Raw genomic sequence first — 20,091 nt, 5'->3', positions numbered from 1 at the left:
ATGGGTACAGTTTCAAGCAAGTTATTTTTTGGAAATGTACATTTTAGTTACTGAGATGGAGACTACCAGCTTCACATCCTGTAAATTACAGGTACGATCTACGGATAGACTGCATCTTATCGAAATCTTATGAGTTAATGTGACATCTACCTGAACCTAATGCATACTATATTTTTCTGTAAACTTATTTAATTTCACACGAAATATGATTCATTTTAGTGCGTGCATGGTGCAAGGCCTTAAAATGTTGCCTATAAGGCACTCCCTAGACAATCATGTAAATAAAGCAATATTGAGTACCTGTACAAAATTGATTGAGTAGGGTCTACAGTCTACACAATCAATTTTGCACTGTAGAGGTAATTTGAATTGCGGAACGATTTTTGGGATGGAAAATTGTATTGCACAGTGTGTTGAAGATCTAGAGGGCCCATAGAATTCTACTTATATATTTTTTTAATACGATTTTTAGTCTTATTTTGTTGCATCATATAGGCATTTTCATTTGCTGGCTTCGAGTAACGATTCTAAATTATAATTTATTGGGAAATTAAATGGATCTCATTATCTAGCTCTATCATAATGATTATCCTACTAATTACAGGGTTTGCCAATGGATGAGCTGGCAAGTCTTCAAGAGAAGTTTAACAGTTTGAACTTATTAAACAGCAAACAGGAAAGTTTCTTTGAAGTGGATACTCATGGAATCAACGTGTTAAATATTTTGTCTGGTGATGATTACAAGTAAGTTGATGTAATGTTCCGACTTCATTAGTAATGAGTCCAGTCATTTGATACGTTCAAAATAACATAAGTTCTTTTATAGTTACAGGATTAGAAGTCAATCCATGGCGATGGAGAAAACTAATATAGGTGGTAGAACCATCCAAGTACAAAAACTGGTGTGGACATTAAGCAAAATATGAAAATATTATGAATCAATTATTTATTGAATAAATCATCCAAAATTTTATTAGTTTGCATTTTCTATAGTTAATTCACTCTGACAGTCGCTAGGTACTCGATCTGTAAAGAGTTCTGGTATCTGAAATTGTGATAAAGTTGTATTAATCTAAACTAATATTATAAAGCTGAAGAGTTTGTTTGTTTGAATGCGGTTCTCTCAGGAACTACTGGTTCGAATTGAAAAAATATGTCAGTGTTAGATAGCCCATTTATCGACGAAGGTTATTGGCTACTTTTTATTTGGGTTCATGCAGAGGTACCCACGGGATGTGGGTGGAACCGCTGGCAGAAGCTATAATTTTATAAAGTCCTGCACGGTAACTTATAATTAATGTATTAAGTACCTAAGCATTTGTGCTTTTATTACCTGGGGAGTATAAGCTTCCACTCTATCCAGTAATGAGTCCGAATAACCCGGAGTATAATATCTAAAATTTAAAAAAAAAGTATAATCAATTGGGAACCTAGATATTTTTAATAAAAAATAAATGGCCAAAGCTATTTTTTATAGAGAAGAGTAAAATAAAAGGCCAATTACCTCACTATCTCTTCAGGGAAGCAACTATTTATGATATTAATATATTCTTTTAGAGATGATCCTGGAACTGAATCAATTTCTTGTACTCGTTTCAATGCCCCTGTGGTTACGAATAACCTTCGAGCTCTTGCATCGTTAGGTAAAATCTAAAACACATACGCAATGTAAACCGTACATCATCGTAACAATAATGATTAATTATTTTAGTGTGAATGTTAGTTCAGGATCCTATGCCCTTCGTAAATGAGAGGTTCATCATGTAACAATATTTTCGGTTACTAAATTCTATATCACATCACTATTCAAGGAACAATGTCAAAAGCACATGGTTGGAATCCCTTTTTAAATTGACTGACTTTGACGTTTACATTATGTCAGATTGCTAACCCTGCATAGGGACACGGTATCGAAGCAAAAGTATCGATATCGTACTCATGAGTAGAATCGATAACAAAGTATCGTACTCATTAAAGTATCGAAACAAAAGTATCGATACTTCAAGGTATCGAGTACTTTTTTAGATCAAAATTTGCTTGGTCAATATCAGTCAGTAAATACTGTCAGTTTTACTTCAGTTCAGCAGGACATAAAAAACAAATGGTATTGGTACACTTTAATAGAATAATAGAAAAATGGAATGAATGAAACAAATCGAAAATGTAGCAAAAGGAAACAATATTAAGTTATTTGAGGTATACTAAAAACTAGCAGTGTCCCACAGTTTCACCCGCGTAGTAGATTAAAGATCCCATTCCTCCTCCGTACAGTCACTTAAAAATAGAAGTTTGTTGAGCCTTTTTGGAGATAAGCGGTTTCGAATTTTTGTGATGGTACTTCCTGCTTTAGAAAATAATTGTTCTGAAGGTACTGACGTCGCAGGGATTGATATATATTCTCGTGCCAATTTATATAATTTTGGGAATACTACTTTCATATCTTCCCATTGTTTTAAGGGATCTACTGAAAGTGGCGAAACCTGTGCCGATAAGTAGCTAGAAAGCGCTGTTAAATTAAATTCTTCATTCGATACGATACCTGGGAAAAAGTACTTATTGAGTAAAAGTATCGAATGCAAAGTATCGAGTACAAAAGTATCGGTATCGAACTGGAATGTACTCGATACCACAAAGCATCGATACTTTTTTCGTGTCCCTAACCCTGCAGTTCCAGATGTTGTTGTTCAAATCAAAATATATTGTTTTCATTGTTTTCTGAATTAACTTGTTATGGCGGGAAGAGGAAGAGGCCGCGGGGGCAGTGGTCTATCACTAACCCACGACCAACTACAGGCTCTTGGCATAGCAAGGGGAGACAATACGCCACAAACTTTAGCACCACCGCCGCTATTTCCGAAACTAGAAGCGAAGCCACTTCCACTAGCATGCGATGCCGCTACTGATTACATGCTTATTGTTAAGGATCAGTTCATTGAGTATCTACACGACTCACCAGCGTATGTCAAGCAAAAAACACAAACAGATGGCATAGAGCGATATTCGGACAAGTATAAGATGCTTGCTCTCGATGCGAAAAAAGGCAAAGTATTGGATTGCGTATGGGCGAACATGCCGGTAGAATTGAGGCCGCAAGCAACAAGAGTACGAGTTGCAGGTCGCAAGCGGAAGCTTGACGACCCAGAAGCCATAGCTAAAAGATTGCAGACATTAGAGAAAAAAGAAATTCAAGAAGGCGACGAAACCGTGGAAACAAATGAAAATGAGGACCCTGTGAAACCACAAGAAGTAAATGATGATGAGGAGATTGAAGATGAACATGAAGAAGAATTTGAGATAGATGACGGCACAGATTATGCAAACAACTACTTTGACAATGGTGAAGATTATGATGAAGAAGATGACAATCTTGATGATGGACCTGTATACTGAACAATGTTCATTGAAATTGTAGAAGAGTCAACACAGGATGTATGAGTACCAGTATAGCAATATACTCCTATGATTTGAGTCTGGTCAAGTGTAAGTGTTATGAAATAAAACAGTTAACTTACATTTCTACCTGTAAGCTAAATCTGTGATATTACAAATATAACTAAAACTTGAGACTTTAATTGATGACTACAAACATTACAATCAGATTCTTCTTACCCTTAATGAGAGAATAGAATGATAAAAATAATTGTTTTTAATGAAGGCCACTGACCTTGGCATACTGTGCTAAAACATATTTGAGTATGCCAGCGGGAGCTGAGTGCAGCAATGGCTCCAAAGCGGGTCGATGCAAGCAGCACTGAAGGGACTGTTTCAGAGCACAAGATGTTCTTGCACGAACCTCTCCTGAAGACTTGGGGCTGGTGTAGAGCTGCAGAATATTTTCAGATGTAGATTTTATTCAGAAAAATTACATATACATATTCAATTTTTTTTATGGCATTTCGCAGTTCAACCTGGGAGGCTGTTGACTGCTCAAACCGTCAAGTTCCTTGCAGGTGCCTAGAATTTAATGCCTCCAGCCAGGGGCAAACACATGTTTTTTTGTTTTTTCGAAATACCTGTAGCAATCTTGGCAGAGCATTAGCAACTGCTATAGCCAAGCTGTGCTGAGGAGAGTGCTTGGCAATATGACCCAGTGTCCAGGCTGCTGCACAAATCTCAGCATCTTCTGCTTCAGTGTTCTGAAGTATTTCAACCAGTGCAGGGATGGCCTAAAAATGCCTTCACACATTAGTTAGGGGCTAGTAAAAGTACAAAATAGACAAATGAATACAAGCTTCACACAAATGATGTAAATAAGGTTGTATGTATTATTTGTAGATACTCGTTGCACATTCACACATTAACTGTTTTGATAAATCTAGAACACATCAATATTTTATACAGAGAGTTTAGTCTCATACAGAATAACACATGGGCCCTCAAGATGCAGATGAAACTGGTGGAAGCTAGTCAACATAAATCTGTATTTTACAGATGTAGGCAGTTGTTCAGCTTTACCTTAGATTCAATAACCGCCATAGCCAACTGGTCGGACTGGCCGGCAATGAAGCCCAGCGCCATGCACGCCGGCACGCGGGCGCCACCCGCCGGCTCTGATAACAGTTCCACCAGAGGACCACATCCTCCCGTGTTCACTACTAATTGCGCCAACTAGAAATATGAGAAATAAGGAGAATCTAACACAATAATGTTGTAGCGGCCGCAACCGCGACCGCATGCAGGGTTCCGTACTATTATCTGTAAATGGTGTTGTATGGGAGCGCTCTAAAATATTTATTTTATTTTAGTTTTCAGTAGGTATTTTTTACTAGTGGTACAAATACGTCCATCATCTGTGACAATTTCAACGGTTGATAAGACTGCCTGCACACAGGTACAAATACAGCCTGGTGACGGACGGACAGACCTTAAAACTTTATTTGCGGCAACAAGATTTTACAAGGATGAAAAGGATTCTTACGTCAACGGAATGCTTGACGATATCTCTGAGGAGACAGGCAGCGGCTCGACGTACGGGCGCGGCGTCGTGTCCCGCATGCAGCAGTGCTGGTGGCAGGGCTCCACCAGCCACCACGGCCTCTGCGAGCTCCGTTCGAGCTCCCGCCACGGCACCCAGTGCGCAAAGTGTGCTACGCTAAACGATAACAACGCTAGTAGTACAGAGGGCTTCATGCTTTCAAATAATATGGTACCTAAGTACCTACCTAAAATTACCACTAAATAAAAAGCCAAAAAGAATATTGATTGGCACAACATTCACCATAAATATTCCTTTTATAAATCTAATTAACACCTACTTACCAATAATCTTTAGCCTGCAAGAGTGCGACCTACCTACAAGAAGGTAGTCAAATAAATAACCTTCAACTTAGGATCTTGGTTCTCCAGTCCATGGACTAAATGACATATAGCGCCAGCATCCACTACCGCTTCAGGCTTATGTTGGGCCAAGTCTACCAGAGCACCAGCAGAAATCTAAAATACAGAACACTTAGTTGAACACAGTCCTGTTTCACTACCTGCCAGCTGAATGAACTATTTGTACTCACTTGTTTTAGACTCATTTCTGGTTCCTGAAAAGCTAACACCAGCAAAGGTAGAGTGCCTGCATCAACCACCAGTCCAGCTAATTGCTCGCTGTGCTTACCTATGTATCCCAAAGCCCATGCGGCATTTTCTTTCACCTAAACGTACAGAAAATATAATAAAGCATTTACAAATAAGCTAGGCGAATAAAGAAGTAGCTAAGGTGATTATATTCACCTGCGTATCAAAGTCTTCAAGACATGAAACAATATGCTCTAAAGCCCCGAGTCGCACAATAGCAGAAGCAAGTTCCTCATTGTGCCTGTAATTAATTAATCGAATTAAATATCCAATTATGAAGCCACTTATTTTTACTCAACTTTGTTATTAATAGGTAGATAAACTCAAAAATAATTTAACCTTTACTTACTTAGCTACTGCTCTCATTAGATAAAGTGCAGACCTTTTATAATACACCTGTAGAAATCAGATAATTATATTTCAATATGGTCCGATTAGCAGTCGAATTATGCCTCTCTTATTACCTATTATTTCATTGTTTGTACAAACTCACATTATATTTGTTGAGATTCTCAAGTGTGATTGTAACCATTCCCCCGTTGAGCAGTTGTCTGGCTACCCCTTCGTCGTGTTCGGCGAGTCTAGCAGCCGCTACCACCGCACACTGGCGGACGGTGCTGCATGCGTCAGACAGCAAAGGTCTCAATAGATCTGTAAAAAACACGAAATAAATACCTTAATCTTCCATACTTCCATACATAGACACCGTCCTCTAGCTCTGATACATTTGTGATCGTGAATGATAATCTGCCCAGCCTTAGGTAGTCTTTTATCCTAGTTGTTATTTATCCTGTGTTGTTTAGTTGCAGTAAAATCGCATAAGTTGTTGCACTTGTTGTTCCTACCCTAACATTTTTAACTGTTACGTTTGAATCACTTGTTTTCTAAATAAGAAGGGGAGACTGACTTAATCCGCATCCAGTTTTCTCCTGACAATGTTAAGTTTTGGTACCGGTAATCTAATAACACTAATGTAGTGGCAAAACTCACAGTACAGTAACACTATCTACGATTAGACCAATAAGTAATACTGCCTATATAATAGATTTATAAGTCTAGCTTTTTGCCCGCTTGCTATGTCCTCGTGACGATTATGTGAATTGGGTTAATACCCACTTATAATCTAGGTCCTAACTGGTCTCAACAGTTGCACATAGGTACTTACATGACCACCTGTTACACATTGGGTACCTATGTTAGGTTTATAATGTAGGTGGCTAGAAACATACAAGTTATGAATAATACATTACATCATATCATATTTACCAAGTACCCCCGCGCTTTCCAAGCATTTAACATTAGTAGCTCTTGTTGCCAGTTCGGCCATAGTTTGAACAAACACCAGTCGAGCTTTCTGGTACGTCTCGAACACTACGACAGTAATAACACTTTAGTTAGTAAATAAAACATTAGAATAAAAAATTACGTAGGTATGTTAGTCTGTACTTAAGTAGCTACTATAACGTATCCTGTGTGTTATCAATAGGTACGCTAAGGTATGCTAAGGGAATACCGTCTTAGCTACCGGCTAAGGTCTACTTTCGTACCCTATCACACTCAAAGCTGGTACTGGGTAGGTAGCTGCTGTAAGGTTTAATTAAACTGAAAATTAATCTAGTCCACTGTTGCTGAGCACCTCTCTTTCAAGCAAGCACCAATTGTTTGCATATAATCTCATCTCAGAACCAGTTTATACATTGGTACCTGTATCTGGCGTTATTCGTAAACCTTAATAATACTATTAAGCCCCACTACATCCTACCTAATTGGATGTTCCTCGGACTGCTCATAGAATGACTCATGGTTAAATATTTTGTAAATAACTGTGGAATACTATAATACACAAACTTTTGATCGTGAAATTATGTCACTATCGTCATGACAACTAGATTTACATTTGTTTTACGATTTAGACATTTGGTACCTACCTACAATGCATAATATCACCAGACACAAAAAATACAAGGGTGTCCATACAGTGTAATAATATTTGGATAATTTAAGTTATTACCCGACTGCCAAAGAAGGAGGGTAATGTTTTATAAAAGGTATTCTAATATTATTCGGATAATCTATCATCTTAAGACACAACACGACAAGCACAATAACTCGTCTTGATCGTGTGGTCGCGACAGTCAACGGTCAAGCGCGGCCGGGCGGCCTGCGGGGCGACTTGCGTTCACGCAGAGCAAGCACCCGTGAAGGTCATTTAGCTCGACGTCACGTCTCGAACACCGCGTCATTAGCAATCCGTACAACAGCCTACATACATAGAAATACCATTGTAAGCCACACATGCAGGCAGGTAGTGCTTATCTGGCGGAGCTCCAGTCAACTCACACATGTGTGCACAGGCGGTCGTGGTTACAACAGGCTATTGGGCCGCGTGGTTACCTGCTTCACTTAAGTTCACGCGATATTGTAAATTCTGTTTGTTCTGGATAGTGTCCTGTTAAAATGAAATACGTAATCTGTCGGTGATTCTTTTATGTTTACCCACTTAATTTACTTATAACGATTGGTAATATCATAGAATATTGTGAGGTGTTTTGTAAACAATAAGATGCCGTACGTAATGGTTATGGGCAGTCTTAGCGCGCCTCATCTGTCGAAGGATGAAGGTGCAACAGTGTATGGACTCAAGAGTGAGGAGCGGGCTTCATTAGTCAGGGTAATGAACATTTAGAAACAAATCTTTGAACCACTGATTAGTCCACTTACTACCTTATTTACCAAATGAAGCCGACATCAAAAATTACCCATCATCATCCTCCGAGCCTTTTTCCCAAACTATGTTGGGGTCGGCTTCCAGTCTAACCGGATTCAGCTGAGTACCAGTGCTTTACAAGAAGCGACTGCTTATCTGACCTCCTCAACCCAGTTACCCAAAAATTACCCATAACCTTATGAATAAAACACAAGTTATCAGGAAATCTAGTTAGTAGTATCTAGTTAGTCTAGGTAGCTTAAGCGAGCAAAACAATATAAAATTGCATAGTAGTTACATGACTTACCTACGTATGTGCATTTCATGACTCAGATTTTTCCTCGTTTGAATACCTAATCTACTAATCTCAACACCGGATAAATTAATACGGTTTACGGTCTATGTATTTTCCTTATGAATTTATCTGAACATCTGATATCATTTACAGGAGCTGAACACGTCTTTCGGCATGCAGGTTGCAGCAGCATCTGAACCAGAACGAACTGTCCGTATAACTCAGAAGGGACTCACTTTGGTCGTGGTGAACCGTCTGCACGCGTTATTTGGATATGATGTCGTCTCACACGCCATGGCAATGACAAATGCCAATCGAGAACTGATCTCCTTTACTATGTACAAGAAAACTAACACTGGTTCACAAGGTCACAGTCACAATCAAGGTCACGGCCACAGCCATCACAGTCAAGGTCAAGTTCGAGGTCCCTCCCACAAAAGTGCTCCCAAGCCTCACAGCAGTGTGGTCACGCTCTGATCGAACATGAATGTTGAATAGCATTACTATTCAATGAACGTGCACTGAAGATGTGAATGGACCTTTATTGTATGCCTGTTAAATCTAAATTGAATCTCAAAAGTATAAAATCCGTCCTTTACTAAATTATAGAGAATAATTAAAGTTACTGAGTACACAGTTAGTGCGTATCTATTGGTTAAGTAATAAATGTATGTTTAATATCAGTGTATAAAATAAAATACATGAATGAATGTATATTAATGTTATTTATTTTTAAATAAATTTGCATCATCCTTTACAAATACAGTGCAATAGAAATACATTTTGAACAATATAAAACCTATATTCAGTCTTAAATTCTACACATGAGGGTTCTTGTTCAGGGGAACTGGAATGAATTGAATATAAAAGTAGAAAATTAATCTACTAATAACTTGCGAGACTAGATAAACTATGCATGTGATATATAGTAAAATAGCGAGACAAATGCCTTAGTATAACTATATTAACAGATATAATTATTTGGTCAACTATGCCTCTCTGTCCCTATTCTTTGCCTCTGTTCTCCTAATTTCTTCAATGCGGCAGCATATTGTCTTTGGACATCGATCAACCTGGAATATTCATTGTAGAGATCATTTTTCTGTTCCTTTTCACTTTTGAATTTCTCCTCGACCTTTTTGACAGTGTGGTTGACCCACTCAACTATAGATTCGAATTGCGTCATAAATTCTTCCCTCTTCCTGACTGAGGACATGGCCCTGGAATAAAAACAATTATTTATTGACGCCAGTTTCTTCATCAAAAGTCAAAGCCAAAGTAAAAGTCAAAGTAATGTCTAAAGTAAAAGTAACGGTCAAATTCAATTTTTCTATTAATTTTGCTGTCACTTTAGCCTTGAAAAAACGAATTTGACCGTTACTTTTACTTTAGACATTACTTTAACTTTTACTTTTGATGAAGAAACTGGCCGTTAGTCTGTCAATTCTAGCTAACTCTTAATGACGGCCTGTAACTAACTTCTGAGCATAAGTACGCGTATGTGGCCCATAGCTCATAGCTCTCCCGATTTTGAGCCGATATTCAGTTTGGCGCGAAATTTACGGAGTAACTGGTTTTGAAGTTCATCTCATACTAAATCAAAAATTGTAATACTCACTCTTCATAGTTGTCCAGAATCGAATTAAGCAGACTCAGCTCTTTTGACGTATATAGTTTAACTTCTAGTAGAGTGTTGTAGAATATGTAATACTGTTTCGTTTCCTTGTGCTTAGATGCCACTGTATAACAAAATAAGGTCTTATTAAAAATGTATTATATGTATGTATAGTTATCCGTTTGTAGATCTAGCAGATTATAAAACATCAACAATGAATTTAAGTACGGCATTGAACTATGGCTAAATAGTTTAAGACTGCACGAAAAAAGCGGGAAACAGTTGTTCATAAGTAAGTACACCATATTGCAATTATAGGTACTGATCACGTGCGTAATTAAGTTACAATTGATTTATTTTTAAATAAAACTTTTTTTTACAAACTAAAGAATTCTTCAATTACTTACCTTGATTGTAAAGTTCAATGAACCTCTTTTCGTATTGCAGCAACTCTGCAGTACCGGGTACTTCATCAATGGCGTTAGAATATCGTAGGACTTCGCGGTTCAACTTGGCTAATTCTAATCTCATACTAGTAATAAAAGCTTTCAATTTCTCCTCTCTTTCATTAAACTCCTTCAACTCGGCTGGCGACAATGGCTTCTCTTCGATTTTGGTATCCGGATCTTTTGCGGCTCTGTGAATGAAATTAAATATAATCATTAAACATAATTACACTCTGAATACGTTACGAAATCAAGGTACCTAATTAAAACATAAGAAACAAATATGTAACCAGTTTAATAGCGACGTAAAAAAGTCAAACCTGTATTCGGGTGTGAGATTCAGATGTTCAAACAGATTATACATTTGTTACAAAACGATCAACGTTTTACTTAAAAAACCGGCCAAGTGCGAGTCGGACTCGCGCACGTAGGGTTCCGTACCATCCAAACTAATATTCTGTATATATTTATGGATATCAAGCAAAAATGAGCAAAAAAATCACGTTTGTTGTATGGGCTATAATAAATATTTATTTTATTCTAGTTTTCAGTATTTGTTGTTATAGCGGCAACAGAAATACATCATCTGTGAAAATTTCAACTTTCTAACTATCACGGTTCATGAGATACAGCCTGGTGACAGACGGACGGACGGACGGACAAAGGAGCGAAAAAAATAGAACCCGTTTTACCCTTTGGGTTGAGAGTAAAATTACTGATACATAGATAGGTACTTAATATTACCCCTGAGAAAATATAGTATGGTAAATTAAGTTTCAGATTATTAAAGATCAGGCGGCTATGAATCATGCTACATTTCAAGTAAGAATCCAATTAGAATGTTACCTCAACTTGTCCTCAAGTTTAGTGTGTTCTTTATTCCTATGTTCAATTATTTGCAACAATTCATTCCTTTCCCGGGCTAACTCCTTTAATGACTTGTAAAACTGCTTTACATCTTTATCACTGAAACAAACCATAATTGAGCCACATGTAGGTATTATAATCATATGATCATGTATGTTATTTTTAGACAAATACATTGTTGGTATGTACAGATATAAACGACTCCGTTAAAATGACACAATGTTCAAACCACATTAACCACATAATAAAACATCCAATGAGCATAAAATGTGGTGTGTGTAGTCAAGTTATTTTTTTCAGCAATATACCTTCTTTAAGCTGTGACCCATAGGGGCCATATTTTAACATATTAAATATACACCTGTACAACATATAGAATGGTACTGAAGAATTGAATATTCAGTAAATGAAAATTTAAATATCTCTTACCTGAAACCATCACATTTCATCAATTTCTTAGTAATCTTCTGTAGTTTTCCTCGAACATCTGTATACTGCAGTTTAGCATTTTCCATCTTTCCCTGATGAGTTTCTTTGAACTGCTCTATCTCTTTCTGCAGTACATCTATATTCTGAGTAAGTCTTTCTACATCTTCAGAATACTTCTGCTTTTCTCGCTCTTCCAGTTCTTTAGAAACCTCGCCAGTAAGCTCTGAATGTAATACTGCATAATGTATTTTGGTATCAGCATCAGTACCCTTTGGTTCACCCTTCTCATATCTATTAGCCTGTAAAATTAATATAAGTTGTTGTGTTAATATTTGTCTTCCCAATTAAATTCAACAGTTATCCATTTTACTTACTTCTGTAGTTATTTCAGTAGGGTCTGCCAAAGTCTTCTCATAATCATACTAAAACAAGGAAAATCGAATCATAAATTCACATTGTCATACATTCAGTAAATCCTTTAAAAAATCTTCAACAAAAGCTCACCAAGAAATCTAGTCCATCATCATTCTTAACGTCAGCTTTGTTAGCAGACACATGCATTAACATGCGCTGGTCGTACTCTGAGAGAGTGGCATTCACTTGCTCCAACTCATTTGCAGGCAAACCACCTTTCCTCTTGCGAACTCTGCATGGTTTATACAAATTCTGAAAAGAAAAAATAATAGTTAAAAATTTTAATTCCTCACAGTATTATCTATCATTCAACATTGTAAATACTTTATCTCAAAATTTTGCCTTTCAGCTGCCACAATGAAAACAATATTTTTATCAGTAAAACTGTAATGCTAGATTAGTCATTTCATATTATTAAAACAGAATTAACATTGACTGCAGTGTAAAAAAAACTGTAGATTTTTTATGTATGACATACCTGTACAACAGTTAGATTTCGTAATAGTTTTTCTCTCTGCATAAAGACAGGTCTATCAGATTCGAATATATGGCTCTTATCATATTGCATGACAGCAAACTTTCGTAGCTCATCCTCTTTCGCTTCCCTAAACTCGCTTGAGTATTTAATCAGCCACAATACCAATGGGTAAATGTTAATAAAGTCTAACCCTTGTATTTGATGTGGCTCTAATGTATAGGGACATTTCATTGATGGCAATACTTTCACAATTTTTTCCGTCAATGCTCTGTAATGAAAATAGCAATAATATAGTGTTAAATATCATTACATAGTGTTTCTGAAGATCAGAAATATATAGGCAACTAAAGTTCTTTCTACATGATGAGGATATTTACATTTTCTTGCCAATGGTGAGATTCTCTTCGAACAGGAGGCTGACATCAACATCTATGTCACACAGCTCTATGCACCATGTGAGCCCGCCCACAATCTTATCAAACTCGGACAGCCCCTGCAGCTGAGCACGGTAGTAGCCAGCTGCGACCAACGCATCTGATATTTCATGCCATTTCACTAGCTGCTCTGCATCCTCACGCACCTCCACCTAGAGTGTTTGTTTTAGACCAAATAAAATTAAATGTGGTAAAATACAATAACAGATTCATTTTTCTATAAAATATTACCTCTTTGCCTTCATGGTCTACGCCACTGTATATGTTCATCAGAGGCTTACTCCGTGTAAATATATTTTTCTGTTTTGCAGCCATAATTACAGATGAAGTGTAAGTTTTGGATGTTTATATCGAAATATAAGACAGATAATCTTATAACGTTGGATAAACCGGTTATAATAAGTAATACAGTAATCCGTTCAGATCCATCCTAAGTAATTTTCTATAAAACTAGAAAAATCGAACCAATTTTAAATCAAACTAAGTTACATTCTAGGACTTTAAGAATTGTTAAATTTAAGCAACATTAGACTCATAACCAAGATTTCAAAATTAGATTATTAATTTAATATAAAATTGTTATCAAATCAATTTATGCTCCACTGATGCTACAACTTTGCAATTTAGCAAAAAATATTTCTACATGGTTTTGTCAAACAAAATTTTGACGTAACAATAAAATGAAAGAATGACAGTTGACAATAAAGTTTACTTTTTTTTATTTTGTGACCTGGGAACTAGGATCTTTAGGGACGTACCTTCCATTACATCCATCACATAGTGCACAGAGTACATTATAATGTCATGTCATGTCGTGCAATTGTCAATGTCATATGAGTCTGCGACCTGTGCTGTCTGCGCACAATGATCATTTTCTAAATATCTGCTCAAGCCAAAATCGACAAATCTGACTGTTCGTTCGACGTTTGATCTTTGGTGTTTTCTAAAACAAAAATCACACCAAACGAAGAAGTAACTATCCAGAGGGAGCCTCTTCTATTAAAATATTTATTACAACAACCATTCAAACATTTTGATACAGAATGAGCACATTACAGAAGATTTTTCGTTGTAAGTATCGCGTAGTTTTGCTATTTAAATAAGGTATATTTTTTCTCACCACATTTCGTCAGACATAGGGACAAATAAATGGAAGAGTTGGTAACCTCGCAAAAGTATAATTAATACATTCGAAGCACTTGGATTTCAGAATTTGTTGGAAATAAAGTACATTTCGTAAAGATTTTATAAAGTCTCAACATGAATCAAAGCATAGATGTGGTTGATTTAATTTCTACTTTATTGGATAACGAGAAGTATAAGGAAGCACTTAATGTTCCAAATGAAGAGAGATTAGCAGACAGCTTTAAGGATAATTGCTGGGATTTAATACCTATTATCCTTGGTAAAATTCAAGATGATACCATTACTATAAAGCCATCATTATATGGTGCCTGTGAACAGTTGCTAACAATTGTAATTGATAAATCTGCTCCTGAAGAAGCTTTATTAGAATTTATTGAGCAGATTGAACTTGCTAAAAATGATGCACAGTTTGGTCTCATTCTGCCACCTCTTCAAGATCTTTTGAAGAAGTTATCTTTAAAGAGAGGCAGATCTTTGGAATGGTGTTTGAACTCTATTAGTTCTTACATTGAAAATATTCCTGTACCTGACCATAACTTGGAAGGCAAGGAAAGATTATTAATGGATTCTGACCCTAACATCAGAAGAATCATAAGAGTATACTCTCTGTTGCCATCATTTTATAGGTATTTTATTGAAGAAATATCAGCAGCAGATTCTAAAATCAACACAAAAGAAATAATTACAGCATTTTTAATAAGCCTTCTTGGAAAGCCATTAATTTACATCGATTTGGATCCTGAAAAAAATGCAAATAGTGAGGCAAGATTAATCTGCTCACACATTGTCCAAGACATTTGTGCTATGGAGAAGAATGTTCTAAAATTCTTAGTTTACTTAGAGATTTGCCACAGAGAAAACAACAAAAAGAAAAATACAAAAGATGATGTTGATCAGGAAAAATCACCATATGAACACAGAGAAAAGATCAATATGACTACTCTATCAGGATTGTTTTATGCTGTTTTATCAGGTCATTTTGAAGTACCTGAAACTGCATTACCACAAGTTTACAGTTTAGAATATATTTTGCATACTGCAATGCTTTCTGTAGTCCACTTGTTAAATTTTGCTGAATACAGTGTTATAGCCAAAGCATTAGCTCTAAGTGAAGTAATCTTAAACCGCTTTCCAAACCAACTTTCACAAGAGTTTCTATCATCGTCAGTGCATTTTGATATGTGTAAGGGATTAACAAATGTAGCAATATACTCCAGTTTTGAACCTTTACGTAAACATGCAGTAGCATTGATTGGACGCCATGTAAATAAATTTGATTATAAGGGAAGGTGTGCACTTGTGAAGTATTTGCTTGAGATATCTAATCATTCAGGCATGATTGGTTATGCAATAACATTGTACAAAAGCTCTATAAATGAAGCATTTCAGGATCCCAGATTGGATGACTGCTTCACTGGTCCTTTACTTTCAAATATGATTAAGAAAATATGCTTCCTTCCACATGGTGCTGAGTCAGACCTGGTTGAGCTAGCTGATCAAATTATAACGTCATTAAATTTCCTGAGATATTTAACCATAAAAGATACATCTAACTTGACTGGTATTCGAGAATGTTTTTCATTTATAGAGTCTAATTATTTGGAACAACTCCGTGTAGGATTGAACATGTCAAAAGCTCATTATGAAGTTAAACTTAAAGATATTGAAGAAGGGAAAAGCATACCAGAAGAAAAGCTTAATATTTCACTTAATGTAGGAGGAAATGTGTTAGATAATATACCTAAGGAAAACATGAAGGAAATCATATATTCTGCTTTGAATGCTTTTCATCTGATTGAAGGCCTCATTGCACGTCTTTCTGAGTGTATAAATATAAGTAAAGTGCAAGCATTAAAAATGAATTGTGACTAATATGAAAGTACTACTCCACTAATCTCTTTTTTATAAATAAATCATTATTTTAGGCTTTTATTCAATTTGTTTATTTTTATACCCCATTTTCATATATTTAGAAATCCCAAAATGTGTAGATACAAGTCTTGTTCTTATTTTTGAGTACCTAATTTATTTTGTTAACAGCCTTGAAGAATGGCCATAGAACTATTAGGCCATTTGCCTCTATTAGTGTCATTAGATCACGTGCATTGAGCTCTCAGCAAACTCAAGTAAATCCAGAAAAGGATGTAAAGTTATCTATTCCGTCTACTTATACACCTCCAAATCAGCAAGAAAATGAAGATCGTCAGTATGAGGAAAATATAAAGAATTGCATTTTGGAGAATGCTCTACAATTTGTACCTAAGACTGGATGGACTGTAGAGTCACTGAGTGCCGGTGCCAAAGCAGCCGGCTACCCTACTATAACTCACGGAATATTTCCTAATGGGGGTGGTGATTTGGTACATTACTTTAATGTGAAATGCAATACAAAATTGGTGGACGAAATGAAAACTGTAAGTTATAAACATTAACATTACTTACCTAATTTTTGAAATTTTTATGTGAAAATTATTACTTATAGCAAAATTTTTTCTGTTATGCAGTGGCCCAAAACGAATTCCAAAGACAAAGTACCAGCCAAATTCATTGAGAACGCCATATTCAAAAGATTGCTAATGATTGATCCATACAAGTAAGTAATCCTCATTATTTCAACTATAAGAGAGAAATTAATATATTTTAGAAAGTAAGAATATTTTTTTTTTTTTGTAGGACCACATGGGCTAAAGCGATGGCCGTTCAAACAATGCCCAACAACGTTCCTAATTGCTTAGCCACCTTATTATCACTTGTAGATGACATATGTTACCATTCCGGCGATAGAAGTGTTGATGTAAGTACCATAAAGTATCTGTGTATGTATATGTTTTTGAGCTTGTAAATTATTGTTTTAAAAAACCGACTTTAATAATATACCTAAAACCTTCTTCTATGTCTGGCAAATACTATGCTGAAAACTGCATCAAAATCGGTTCAGGCAAACATGAGAAAATGTCGCACAAAACATATATAGGTCAAACTGAGAACGTCCTTTTTATGTCGGTTAAAAAAATGAGTAGATATGTAATACCTGCCTGTGTGTGTGAACGGTGTGAACGGTGTGAACCAGTTTACGATCCTGAAATCCTGTAAATAATCACTGGATCTTAGCTATCTACAGTTCACGTCAGATAACTCCCCTTCGAAATTAGCCATTCGGTGCCGTGCGTTTAATGTAATGTGCTCATAAAGCCTTAATCATTATTTTTCAGTTCAATTGGTATGTCCGCCGAGTTGGTGTTGCAGGAATATACAAAGCGGCAGAATTGTTTTATCTAACCGATAGCAGCCAAGACAGTACTGCCACTAGAAATTTTATTGCATCACGTATTCGCGACGCCCAATTAATTCAGTCAGCATTGAATTTAAACCCGGTGGCTGCAGCCCCACAAACGTTGACTGCCGCATTTACAACGGTAAGTGGCCGCCCGACTGATAAATTTATACCCTTTATCAGTCTTGAACTTAGTAAAGGATTGGTAAGACATATTATTTGTGTAAATACTTTTATTAATTGTTATTATATCTTGGAGTACTTTGAATATCATACTTTTTAATTAAATTAAATAATCTGACTATTCTGCTAACCGGGCGTTTTTATATTTCAGGCCAAGAATATGCTCGGAATTAATACATTGAAGTAATATGAAGATTATATTAGGGAAATAAGTGATGGTTATATTAAACATTTCCACACTGAGAAAATATTTTGAATTAACAGACATTTCAAGTATTATTCATATTTAGTTGCTTGTAATAAATAGTTTAATGGCTAATTTGATATTATTATTTTTTATTTTATCTTCATAATTTTCTAATAAAATATTGACTCCAGTATAAAATTTACATTTTTATATTCATCATATAGTTATAATGTGGCAGTCTCTTATAAAATGTTGTATGTATGTAAATATGCTTACAATAAACATAATGCTATGAGTACTGAAGGCACATAAGTGTTAGCTATGATGGTACTATGTAATCACTGCCAATTGAGACATAAGATATTAAGTTGGGTGGCAGTGGCAACTTGCTCCATACATGTGCTGACACAGTTTGTCTTATAACAAATCTGCAAATCATTTGTAAAGAGTCCAGTTTTGCAAATCTGAAAAAAATAAAAGTGTGTTAAAAAATATGAAATTTTTAGAAAATATACAACTGTGTAAAAATGAAAGGCAATATTTTGTACCTATTGAGTGGCCTTGCTAATTTCACTGGCATTTCAAAAAGGTTTGACTTGACATCCACAGCTGCACAATGCTCTGATATTCTGTTTGCTGGTACAAATGTCTCATTGTTCAGTGAAAAGAGCCCATTGGCATGTCGCAAACGTGCATGAAGTGTGCGGCCCACACAACGAAAAGACACACATAGTATATGACGGGAGTCACATGAGTCTCTGACTAAAAATACATTGTCATGCTGTCCAGCTAGCAATTCTTCGGCTTCACTTGACGTAATGCCACCCCAATACCAGCCATGCCTGAAAGAAGCAACATCAAATAACCTTAATAAAGTCCCAATTACAATTGGCTACACAAAAATTTCAGTAGCTGGCAATGCCGTAATCATACCATTTTGAGGTCTTTTGTTGGTAAGTACATTTATGCCTGATCAAGCACACAAGTTTAGTGATTGATTTTACAAACAGCTTGACTCGCTAGTTGATATTTTACCTAATGTTGTGTTAAAAAATAAACAGTACATGTATGCAGTATGGAGAACTGGAGCAAATGGATTATTTTGAGTAAAATATTTGGTTTTGAAAAATGGTAGATTAATCTGCAGGTCTAGAGTTTGATACTTAATTACAATTTATGACATAGCTATGTTAGAGTATTAGATAGGGGTTTAGATACAAAAATCTGTTAGCCTTTCAGTCTCATTACTCATTGATATTCACAGTCAATAACCAACTATAACAAAGAAAAGGTCAGTTATTTTATAACAAATTAGACAGAATTACTTGTGGTACTTACTTTGACAACTGACAATAAATTGCACAAGTTTCAAGTGAGGCATGTTGGTGGTGTCCTCGAAGTACTGAATGACCATCTGAGTGTTGGCATTTAATTGCTTGTTTGTTCAACTGAAAATCCTTTTTTGTTTCATATCCAGAAGCAACTATTACTCTTTTCTCGGACGATGTTGATGCATCACCACTACATTTGTTAAGGCTGCATAAATGTTCTCCACCATTATTTTTATTCCCAAAATACCTCTGCAAAGTCCTCACATTGCCAGTAATAAACAACTTATTTTTCCAAAATTTCACGAATTTGTTTGTGTTAACGGAAGGCTTGCGTTCTGGTAGAAATACGCCGTTAACAATATCTGTGTTGTTAAAATCTCTTTTGTTATCAACAGTTCGCTGCAAATGTTTACATTCCAGTGGTTTTAACCACTTGCGTAGACAACCTGTAGCAAGCCATTTGCGACGATTGCAATGAGTGCATCTCTCATAGTTTTTATTCATTGTAAATGTAAAGATTTACTTCCTCCAAAAGGTTTTTTTAACTGTATTATTAATGTAATAATTTATTGGTACAAAAATAGTCTTCGAGTTCGAGCAAACATGACATTGACAATTGTTCTCAAATTTAATGTCAAAATTGTCAATGACATTATCAAGCATGCAATGAAATGCGCACCATAAAATAGGAGTACCTTCTCACCTTCTCCTTTTCTTGCA

General features: G+C 35.9%; 6 protein-coding genes across 7 annotated transcripts; 3 read left to right on the top strand and 3 right to left on the bottom strand.

The window, feature by feature from the left end:
• Window positions 1-929: 929 nt before the first annotated feature.
• LOC124635342 (sperm-associated antigen 6-like) lies at window positions 930-7,569 on the bottom strand (the record flags this gene model as incomplete). The annotated part of the gene is made up of 14 exons (XM_047171221.1): window positions 930-1,045; window positions 1,334-1,394; window positions 1,505-1,650; window positions 3,665-3,823; window positions 4,014-4,166; window positions 4,456-4,608; window positions 4,919-5,092; window positions 5,320-5,433; window positions 5,508-5,642; window positions 5,722-5,806; window positions 5,915-5,961; window positions 6,059-6,216; window positions 6,832-6,936; window positions 7,494-7,569. Coding segments are annotated over 14 exons (1,638 nt in total), but the record flags the coding sequence as incomplete, so codon positions are not given.
• LOC124635180 (DNA-directed RNA polymerase III subunit RPC7-like) lies at window positions 1,834-3,559 on the top strand. The gene is made up of 2 exons (XM_047170993.1): window positions 1,834-1,886; window positions 2,657-3,559. Exon 2 carries the CDS (start codon window positions 2,731-2,733, stop codon window positions 3,388-3,390), a length of 660 nt encoding a protein of 219 aa, XP_047026949.1. The 5' UTR covers window positions 1,834-1,886; window positions 2,657-2,730; the 3' UTR covers window positions 3,391-3,559.
• Window positions 7,570-7,860: 291 nt separating the features above from the next.
• Window positions 7,861-9,281, top strand: LOC124635182. The gene is made up of 2 exons (XM_047170995.1): window positions 7,861-8,236; window positions 8,721-9,281. The coding sequence occupies exons 1-2, from the start codon at window positions 8,129-8,131 to the stop codon at window positions 9,042-9,044; spliced, it is 432 nt and encodes a 143-aa protein (XP_047026951.1). The 5' UTR covers window positions 7,861-8,128; the 3' UTR covers window positions 9,045-9,281.
• Window positions 9,274-13,923, bottom strand: LOC124635177 (coiled-coil domain-containing protein 93). Its single transcript, XM_047170989.1, has 10 exons — window positions 13,482-13,923; window positions 13,194-13,402; window positions 12,817-13,084; window positions 12,429-12,590; window positions 12,299-12,346; window positions 11,925-12,223; window positions 11,475-11,594; window positions 10,590-10,819; window positions 10,186-10,306; window positions 9,274-9,787 (listed from the first exon to the last, which is right to left on the bottom strand). The coding sequence occupies exons 1-10, from the start codon at window positions 13,563-13,565 to the stop codon at window positions 9,553-9,555; spliced, it is 1,776 nt and encodes a 591-aa protein (XP_047026945.1). The 5' UTR covers window positions 13,566-13,923; the 3' UTR covers window positions 9,274-9,552.
• A 119-nt stretch (window positions 13,924-14,042) lies between these two features.
• On the top strand, window positions 14,043-18,172 carry LOC124635178 (ubiquinone biosynthesis protein COQ9, mitochondrial-like). Of its 2 annotated transcripts, XM_047170991.1 has the most exons (6): window positions 14,072-14,321; window positions 16,437-16,810; window positions 16,901-16,989; window positions 17,070-17,190; window positions 17,609-17,812; window positions 18,005-18,172. In XM_047170991.1, exons 1-6 carry the CDS (start codon window positions 14,294-14,296, stop codon window positions 18,038-18,040), a joined length of 852 nt encoding a protein of 283 aa, XP_047026947.1. In that variant the 5' UTR covers window positions 14,072-14,293; the 3' UTR covers window positions 18,041-18,172. The 2 variants fall into 2 exon arrangements, with proteins under 2 accessions (XP_047026946.1, XP_047026947.1); XM_047170990.1 differs by lacking the exons at window positions 16,437-16,810; window positions 16,901-16,989; window positions 17,070-17,190; window positions 17,609-17,812; window positions 18,005-18,172 and adding an exon at window positions 14,461-16,328 and having other exon boundaries at window positions 14,043-14,321.
• Window positions 18,173-18,228: 56 nt separating this feature from the next.
• Window positions 18,229-20,008, bottom strand: LOC124635179. The gene is made up of 3 exons (XM_047170992.1): window positions 19,379-20,008; window positions 18,589-18,882; window positions 18,229-18,504 (listed from the first exon to the last, which is right to left on the bottom strand). Exons 1-3 carry the CDS (start codon window positions 19,873-19,875, stop codon window positions 18,360-18,362), a joined length of 936 nt encoding a protein of 311 aa, XP_047026948.1. The 5' UTR covers window positions 19,876-20,008; the 3' UTR covers window positions 18,229-18,359.
• Between the last annotated feature and the right edge of the window lie 83 nt (window positions 20,009-20,091).

Source organism: Helicoverpa zea, chromosome 12 (genome assembly GCF_022581195.2).
Source record: "Helicoverpa zea isolate HzStark_Cry1AcR chromosome 12, ilHelZeax1.1, whole genome shotgun sequence".
Taxonomy (NCBI): domain Eukaryota; kingdom Metazoa; phylum Arthropoda; class Insecta; order Lepidoptera; family Noctuidae; genus Helicoverpa; species Helicoverpa zea.
The sequence above is the reverse complement of the archived record's forward strand: the minus strand, read 5'-3'. Positions and strand labels throughout refer to the sequence as shown.